We start from the raw sequence: 9,713 nt of genomic DNA, 5'->3' as shown, positions 1-9,713 counted from the left end.
ACGTAGAAATGTCTGTGACTTCATTTAGCTTTGACGTTTTGGCTCTGTTGTCATCAGTAGTCTAGCTGGGGAAAAGATAACAATTTAAATGATTCATACTTGTGGGAATATCATTTTGTAAACAAAGATAAATGTGTTTATTCTTATCTTTATGTATAGATCAAGACTTAAAAGCTAGGGGGTTGAGCAGAACAAAAAGTCCAGAGATGAGCTGTAATTCAGAACCTCCTTCTGTTGTGGATGTCTTACATCCTTTCCACTTGTCCGCTGCAAGTCAAAACACATCTGAAAACTGTTTGGAGGCTGTTGGTTCATTGTGGGGTTTTGTACTATACACGGCACTTTTTACCAAGCCAGTTCCTCCACGTGTATATAATCCTGTGCCTTGTGAGGAATATGAGTTAAAAGATTGTAAACAAAGACCAAGACCAAAAAAAGAAAAACCTGTTGTGATCTGACATGATTTTAGTTTGTCAGAGTGCGCGCAAGGGGAAACTTGTGTTCTGTTCAAATGACACACGTGTACAGAAAACATGTTCTTTGTCCTGGACTGTGTTAAAGCTCTTGTTTTATTTGGCACAGTCAATATATTTTAAGGTAGCATTTCCCCGCCTCAACTTACACAAGTGCTGAAAAGGATTGTTTTGCTTCTTCAAATTAGTGTTGAGCATAGATCACCTTTGTATTCCACCATCCCATTTTATAGCACAGGTTACCGATTTTAGAAGGAGAAGAAACAGTTATCTTTGCCTTGTCTCTGAACATCTGTGTTTTGTGAAGTCAAAGCAGTTAAAAAGTTACTCCTCCATTCTTTCTGTGCTCTGGATCATGTACTTGTATTGACTCTAACATGCTTCAGACATTATACGTATACATACGATTTTTTTTACAAGAGTGTTTCCTGTGTCCTACGTAACTTTCTGTACCTTATACCCCAGTGATTGGATCAGGTAAGCTACTGAGGTTCAAGGATGGTAATTTGTATAGATCTAGGTGTTCACTTCTTGTCCGGAAATAAGCTGGAAGTATTCATTTTGAAAGACCTGAGCCTGAAACTCTTTTGGCAGCAATACAAAATGCCTCCTTTTGTGTATTTTTTGTCCTGCGTCCCATCTGCTTCTCACACCCTCTGTCCTCTGTGTTGCCCAACTTTGTATTGGTTTCTAACACTTGGTGCTGGACTAACCTTGCTTCCGGTGGCACTTGTGGCATACCATATATACAGCACCACAGGCGAGTGCTTTAACCTCAGCACCTAGTCTTACTAGGTAGTACAGCTAGTCTAGGACCTATCTAGGTCATCTATATCCTATCTTATCCTTCTTGCCGTGTGGGCTTAGCCCAACTTCCAAGGACTTAAAAATAACAACTGTCACTTGTGCTGGACCAGTGCTGCGTGTTAGCAGAAGGTCTCCTGGCATGCAGACCACCGAGGGCAGGCATATCGTAAGCTTATTCAAGGTTCTAGTGTAGCCATCTTGACTGATCTGCTAACAGTGCTGATGACTGCGTGATAATGAGTTGATTTACCCTCAAGCTCTTGGGGAGTAACAATGCAAGAAAACCAAACACTGGCACACCTTAATTAGATGTCCCTTCCCAAGAGCTGCAGATCTCTTGAAAACAATGCATTCCTATATAGTATACTGTACTAGTTTTTAGTCATCTTTAAACTTCACCGGGCATGTGTAAGCAAAAAGTCGTAAACTGCTGCTTTATTTCTTCTTAATCTGTGATTTCATTTCTAAACTCCTTAAATCTGTAGTCAGAATTTGGACTCGTTCTCTGTCTTAAAATTTCTTTCTTTCTATGCTTGGTGAGAGCAGTGTGACACTCGTTTCCCCTGCGCGTGTTTCTGAACTTGTTTTCCAGTTACTGGGTGTAACTGGGGTATGGAGTGTAGTGGCTGCAAGGTCTGCTTGTGAACAGACTCTGGTGGCAGTCTGAACCAAGGCAACCATCGCTGCGCTGAAATAATGGCCACGTCTCTGCATTTCTGTGTTGTTTGTAGAATTCAGACTGACGACTGGCAGTGGAGGATGCCACTGTGCAATGCAATAAGGTGCTATTAATCAAGAGAACAAAAATAAATGGTGTCTGGTTTGTATGTGTTACTTACAGCCTGTCAGTGTCAGTGTGGTTGGTGAGGGTTGGTTAGGTTTCAGATAACTGTCCTGCAATTAAAAATGGAAGTACACGTGGATAGGATGAAGGTGAACCTAAACTTATTGTTGATATTTTGAATTCATTCACTAGTCCGTGGTACAGCCTCGCTTTAATATTGCAGAAAGACTCAATCAGCTAAAATTAAAAATCTGTGTTGAGCTGACTGCTGTATTTGCTACCTGTGCTTTTAAATTGTCTCAACTTTGTCTCTCTTAGGAAAAACAAAATGAAGGAACTCGTGTCAAACAGTACAACCAGTATCTCTCAAGCCAGGAAAGCTGTGGAGCAATTAAAAATGGAAGCATACATGGATAGGATGAAGGTAAACTTAGACTTACTGTTGATATTTTGAATTCACTCACTAGTTTGTGGTACAGCCTCCCTTTAATATTGCAGGAAGACTTGATCAGCTGAAATTAAAAATAATCTGTGCGAGCTAGCCATAAAGCAATACTCAGTAATGTGAATTCATTACGTACTAACTGCTTGGTTCTAGTGAAGTGATTATTTTGTGAAATACTTAAAATCAGCAGGCAGATGCATAGGTACTCTGTCACCTGTAGCTGAATATAAGTGCAGTGCAGGTTTCTTGGTTCTTCTCCTTTAAGAACTGGAATAAGTCTTTAAGATATTGCGGTGCTTTCGAATAATGATGAGACAAGCTGAATTGCTTTGCTTTGTTTTGCTTTAGCATAGACATCACTGCACAAAAAAATGTGTGATTGCAGTGTTCAGTTACGATACTTCACACCTGCTAGCCTGCTGTATGTGAAGGCTTGGGTTTATCATGCCTCTAAATGTATGTGGGTTCGATATTTTAACTAAAGGCAGCATTAAACAGAAATTCTCAACGTTCTTAACCAGGGAAACCTGTAGGTTATTCTTCCCTGTTATTCTGCCTTCCACGAGGCTAAAATCTTGTGAATAAATCAAGCACCAAAAAAACTAATCATGTGATAGAAAGTTTTAAGAAAGCAATGCTCACCTCTTTTGTGCGCGCTCTTTTTCTGCCTCTGAAAACAGGGAATAATTATTTGGATGAAAAATCCAGCCTTTGCATGTAAGAAGAGTTTAGAGATGGAAAGACCAGAAAAAGCAATGCATTTAAATAACTTCTGCAAACAACTGTAACTGAGTTGTTACAAACTGTAACTGTTTGTAACTGAGGTTACGAACTCAGTGAGACAGGTTAGGAATGTCGTACGTTAAATTCTTCATGTAGCCTTAACTCAGTCTGTTTCTCCAACCATCCTGTGTACTGAAATTCTGCATGTAGTCATTGCCACGTTACTGGAAAGAGAGTATTTCTAATTCAGAAATATTAGTGCAGTTCACATGAGCAGTCAGTCTTGCTTATATGAAAATAGAAATTTCAGTTGCGCCATTCTGTTGCAGTTTTTAGCGATGTCCTGTAAGACCATTGAATTTGCAAACCCATAGTTTGTCTTGCATAGTGTCTTCACAAATTTGTCGCGTAAGAGGTGCCTGTTCACAGGGACAGGTATTTGTATTTCCTTTGGTAAGGGCAGGTCTGCCTTTCCATCGTTCGGTGGGGTTAGACCCCTCATGCAGGTCATACTGCAGCTGCACGCACAACAGAACTGACAGGAAGGAAGGGGTGCGTGTGAGTGGCAGAGGAGAGGGTTGGAAAAATATGGCCCAGTTTACTGGGATTTGAAATTGTTGATGCTAGTAGATTGTCTTAAACTTGCTTTTATATAACCAGTGGCAACTTTCACATTCCACATCATTAGCTCATCTATGCAGATAGCTTCATTAGTTAGATGTGTAACGGTCTTAATTACATATGTAAGAAAGATGTAGGTTATTCTTGCAGTTAGTTAAAAAGAATTAAAAAGGACACAGTTATTAGCAAGTTTGGCAGACCTAAAAAGCAGATAGCTTGAAAGTGCAGTTATTTCACCTTTCGAAACAACATGGGACCAAAAAGGCACCAAAGATCTCATGCATTTCGGTACTCTGATGGTTCTTATACTAACAGAAACCAAATACGATTTGCAACATGTTTATGTCTTGATTTCTAGAATTTCTTTGAACATGTATACGATAGATTGTGAGAAGAGGTTGTTGGCTTTTTATTTCCTCGGTATTTGCTTTGTCTTTTACTCTTGAAACAGTTTCAGTATAAAGTTTACCAAGAGGCTTTCCAGTGGTTTCAACGGGAGATTTAGAGGTCTCCGATCATAACTGTAAAGGCAGAAAAATGAGCTGATTTCCCTTTTTTTTCTGGTGCTTTGCATCTGCTTAAACTAGTTAGACATTTAACAAAAGATCAGTGCTTTCCAAATAATTTAATTAAACACTGTTTTGCAAGTAGCTATAGCTGAGTGGTTATTCCCATAGTAGACATTTTTAACATGAAAAATGTGCCTGCTTTATTGACTAGGGAAATTGGAAGTTCCAGCTCATTTTTCTACTACAGAGGTGCTTTGTTTTCCACTCACAGTAGCTGCTGTAACCAGCAAGAGCTCGGTCCGCTCAACTAAAATCTTGTAGTTAGAAACATGTTGATAGTCACCCATTCCCTGCTGTGGTCTGGATTTTTCAACTGATTTGAAAATGAAGTCCTATAACCAGTCAGAGCAGCAAGCACTGCAGCGTTCAGAGGTTCTACCAAGACACCTCACTGTTGAGGTGTGAAAGGAACAGGACAAGTTAAAAGGGGAGGATGAAGTTACTGGTGTATTGATTGGTAGTTGGAAGGACTATTACCGTGGTGGGTTTCTGTAAACCTAAGAACCCCAGAAGGATTGGAAATTGAACCTGCTTGCCTCCCCTGCAGAAGGAAGGGCTAGAATTATAACAGAGAAGTAAGTAGAAAGCAAGAGGCAGAGGCTCCAAGCTAGGAAACGTTAAATGAAATTAGATGAACAGTGGCCTCGTGACTAGTAGAATATTGCATCTTCCGAAGATGCTAGTAGTAAAGTTGAGGAAGCAAAGGTAATATTGGTGTTTTATCACAGTTGTCCTCAGTACAAAGCACTATTTAATCGTTTCTTTGCAAGCAGAAAAGCAAGGACTGCTCTGACATTTAAGAATCTTGACATATCAGTTATTGTTCCAGTTCCTTTTCTCTTAAGAAGGTTGAAAATATTCTCAACTGATTCTTAATAGTGTTGGGAGATAAGTGGTGGGATTGCCAATAAATGTGTGTGAATCTCTTTGTTTTTAGATGTAAAGGATAAGCAGAGTGGGTGTTGTAGCAAGGATGGTAATTAATCACAATCCATGACAAGACAGATGACATAGTAATTGCAGCATTTTGCCCTGTCATTGAAGCTTATAATTATTAGTGCAGCTAACAGGATTATGTTCTAACTTTGGCTGTTTTATCACCTCTGTTATTCTGAAATATAATGGTAAAATTCCACAGTCCTTCTGAGACTAATTTTTTAAAGCATCAAATCTGAGTGTTTTGTTGTTGGGTTTTTTTTTTTTCCCCTTTTGGTAATTTGACAACCAGATGTATTTTTCACTACACAGAATAAAAATAATTGTATAAAATGTGAGATCGGCTTGATACCTGTATACTTCATCCCCTCTGTCTGTGCACTTTAAAAGATTTTAAAAAATGAAATGTTAACTTTCTGTTAGAATTCATCAATCAAACTGAAGTCTGATTTTTTTTTCTTTACCCACTTCTGCAATATGTATAAATTATTTTGAATCTGCAGACCAAGCTGTATTGCGTAGGAGAGCTGAAATGATTAATGTGTATTAGCTGCATTTGAATATTCGAATTACATGCATTTATTTTAAGTCTTGATAAAAGCTATTCTGAAACTGTCGAGCAGCATTCAGCTACAAATAAACTGAAAGGTGAGTAAAAGCTACGACAGAGTGGCTTTCATTTAACTTCCTCCATGACACAAATAAGATGATCAGCACATTGTTTGGTGTAGTAACAAGCCACAGCATTGGCTATTAGGCAATCTCTGTGTACTGACCCACGCGACAGCATCATCTGTGCTGTAGCCTTCGTGCAGTGCCCAATGCGGTGGTCTTTTGCCTCTGTGGTTCTGAATTATAACACTGAGCAGGAAGCTTGCTGGAGGCAACATCGTATTTTGCTCTTCTTCTGGTCACAGTTCTGACTTCGCCAGCACTGCTCACCACTGCAAGAACCAATGTTTTCATTGCTCTTGGAATGTGATTGGCTAACTTAACTTCCCCTTAGTAACTGGTCATCATTCCACTGCACAAGTCTGCTACTCCAGTTTAAGTTCAGAAATGGCCACAATTCAATTTTATAACCCCTGTAATCCCAATGGGAGAATTTCTTCTCCCTGAACCTTTTATTTATTGGATGAAAATACGTGGTCTAGTACAGGCTGGGAAGTTCAGTTTGTGACAATGTGCTGAAATATGATTGTATTCATCAGTTCCTTGTTGCACGTTTGTTTTCTACTAGATTGTACTATGTATTATGGTTTGTCTAAAGGCAAAATAATTAGTGAATTAAACATTGCGATGTTGATTTAAGTGCTCACTTTGCTTCATGAAGATTGGCATTCCTAGCAGCACATTAGAGGACAAGTTAGATACTAGTTGCTAGTGAAAATCCTTTTTGTTGTTATATGACGTCATTGAATCATAGAATGTTTTGGGTTGGAAGGGACCTTAAAGATCATCTAGTTCAAAGTAGTTCTGTGTCAAAGCATAGTAATATGTAGAAAAATTGTTAGAAAATTATATTACTGGGTTTATCCCTTCTAAGAATGGTGATTGAAACTGTACTGCTCTTCCATCAAACAAAAAGCAACATACTCAGGCTGATGCCGCTTATCCGCCTGTGGAACAAACAGCATAGTTATGGGAAGGTCGGTCAGTTTTCTGCTCCCCTAGGGTCAGTCTGTTTGAAAAGATTGTTGGCTTCGCAAATAAAACTTATTCAGTAGCTTAATATTTGAAAATGAAATGTGCTAGGCTTCTTTAATAAACCCTGTCTCTGAGACACAGACTAGCTCTCCGTTAGGTTTTATGGCAGTAACATTCATTATAACGTAACACTGAAAATGTCATTGAGTTTTTTGTGGGCATCTGTGGCTCTGAGTTTGACTTGCGCTGTTTGAACGCAAGAGTTTAGGACCAGACAATAAATGAATTAGAGCACAGAACTGTGTTAATTTGAGGTGTGCGGCTGAGCTTGAACAGTAGAAAAGTGAAAATGTGTACGTTAAATAATTGTGATTGTATGGGTGATTGTCATTACTTGAAAATACTTCTCCAAGATGCTGTGGTGGTACACTCCTCCTAACCTTACTGGAAGCATTCCAACTTCCCCTTCAGTGGACACATTCTGTGCTGGTTTGTACTGTGCTGAGGTACTGCATAGGCCATTAGCAAAGTGAAGGGTGTTTGCTGATTTTTGATCTTTCTTGGGCTTGGTAGGAATTTCATAGTTCGTCTAAATTACGCCTCTCTTTGGAGAATCTGCTTTTTAAAAATTCATACATAAATTTAAATGAAAATTGGGAATATGATAGGATTCCTAAGTTTTCTGTTTGGCCATTACGACTCAACCTCTCTACAACAGTGTCCTCGCACCTTAAGCCTCATTCTTTTGTCATTGCTCAGCAAGTAGCTGATTGAAGTATGTCTGAAAATAATTACAGTCCTTCCTTTGTACTTGAAGGCCATCATTTTCCACCCCTTTTTGTCTGACCTGCTTCTCTTTGGAGAAGCACCGGTCCTTCCTAGTGTCGCTGCTGATTTGCCCAGCTGCGTTCCGCTTTGCGTTGGCCCAGCAATCAGCTGCTTGCGTGTGGTGTCTCTGCCCACCCTTTTGTCCTACGGGCCAATTCAAAGGCAAACCAAAGTAACCTGAACACCTTGCTTCATTTGCTAGCGGGGTAGTCTATACTGGGATGCCAGCCAGAGGTACGTTGTGGTTAAGCGTGCTACAATGGTATATTTTGGTGGATGTTTAAAAAATGAAAAGGCAGCTACGTTCTTCCAAAAGTTAATTTGCATTCCATGTAAATTTTGATCTAACACACGTTGACTTCATAGGTTTAATCTGAAGCCTCTACAGGTTGGACCCATGCCAAAGCAAGCAGGGTGTGGGAAAGCTAAAGCTAATAGTGATGACACACCTGCTAGAAAAATACTAGAAATCCGATTTGGTTTTCCTCTTCACTGTAGTTGTGCAAACACACAGACCACAGTGTTTGACGTGGGAGAAGCTGTCATGGTGCTCAGAGGAGAGACATTTTTGTAAAGACTTCCTATCTCATTTTCTCGATGGTATCATACCAAGCAGAACGAAAACATTTCCTATATACATTCAAAATTATTGGAAAAAACATCGAGTAACAGTGGCCTAATGTCACCAATATTCTTATGGCACGAAGCTGCAAAGGTTACAAGGCTTCAGCTACAGCTGAAATGATTTAATGTTTCATTTTTAATTTCATGCAAAGCATCTTGCCTGTCAACACAGTTACATTTCTGTAGGACTTCTCAGTAAGCATACACTACCGTTCTGAATTTGGAGACTTTAAAGTGTTCATTTTAGAGGTATAAAAATACTAAGATAAATAGTAAGGTAATGTTGAAGTTCAGATTAATACTACGAGTGAAGTACTACTTCTAACAACTCACCAAGCATAAGATACTAGTGTGACTGCACTGAAAAGAGCAATATTTAGCTTAAATGAGAGCTATGACACACGGTAATCAAGTTTTGCTCCTGATTTGTTATTTCTTTTTAATCCCATGGTCGTGTGCCTAAAGAACTGTTTGGTTTACATCCAGAGGAGCAAAAGGGAGAGAGTGTTTGTGGAAAACCTTACAACCAATGACTGCGAATAAGAGCTGAAGCAGGCAGCCGGTACGGAAACACAGGCTTGAAGGAGAATCCCTATTGCTTGCCGGCCTTTAGCATATACATGTTTTAATGAGAATATGCTCCTGACCTTCCTTCTGAGGGAGAGGAACAGCTGAACATGAATCATATGAATTGATACCATCTCGTGTCATTGTGTTAGATAAAGTATATAAGGATGATTAGGCCTATGACGAGCAAATTCAGAGTTGTGGACTCCAGTTATTTAAAGGCTAACCCAATCCTGTTTTATGATAGCAGCCATTATCATATATTATACAAAGAGTATTTAAGCAGTGCAGATCGGTTCAGAATTAAGTGTTACATTAGTTCTCTCTTCTCTTCTATTAGGTATCCAAGGCTGCAGCAGATTTACTGGCATATTGTGATGCTCATATTGGAGAAGATCCCCTTATTATTCCAGTGCCTGCTTCTGAAAATCCCTTTAGGGAGAAGAAACTCTTTTGTACTATCCTTTGAGTCAGTTTTCAATTAAAAATGTCTCCTGCTAAAATTTGGTATCGATGTTGCATGCTTTTAGTTATAGCATTTTTTTTCTTCAGATAGCAATACTTAGCCTGTAACTACAGTATTTTTAGAAGGTAGTGGGTTTTCTGGTTAAAAAAAAAAAAATTCCTAAAAAGCTGAAGGTAATTGTTATATTTCAGACCAATGTACAAGTTCAGTTTCAGATCTTCTT

At 39.1% G+C, this 9,713-nt stretch overlaps 1 protein-coding gene across 1 annotated transcript; it reads left to right on the top strand.

Moving 5' to 3' along the window:
• Window positions 1-2,392: 2,392 nt before the first annotated feature.
• Window positions 2,393-9,493, top strand: GNG4 (guanine nucleotide binding protein (G protein), gamma 4). The gene is made up of 2 exons (XM_010160470.1): window positions 2,393-2,488; window positions 9,365-9,493. The coding sequence occupies exons 1-2, from the start codon at window positions 2,393-2,395 to the stop codon at window positions 9,491-9,493; spliced, it is 225 nt and encodes a 74-aa protein (XP_010158772.1).
• The last annotated feature ends 220 nt before the right edge of the window (window positions 9,494-9,713 follow it).

The sequence above is a fragment of the Eurypyga helias genome, unplaced genomic scaffold, assembly GCF_000690775.1.
Source record: "Eurypyga helias isolate BGI_N326 unplaced genomic scaffold, ASM69077v1 scaffold23640, whole genome shotgun sequence".
Taxonomy (NCBI): Eukaryota; Metazoa; Chordata; class Aves; order Eurypygiformes; family Eurypygidae; genus Eurypyga; species Eurypyga helias.
This window is presented reverse-complemented; position numbering and strand designations above follow the sequence as displayed.

Coding starts and splice junctions, on each gene's coding strand:
- GNG4 (XM_010160470.1), top strand. CDS start 2,393: ATGAAGGAACTCGTGTCAAACAGTACAACCAGTATCTCTCAAGCCAGG. Junction 2,489..9,364: donor CATACATGGATAGGATGAAG/GTAAACTTAGAC, acceptor CTCTTCTATTAG/GTATCCAAGGCTGCAGCAGA.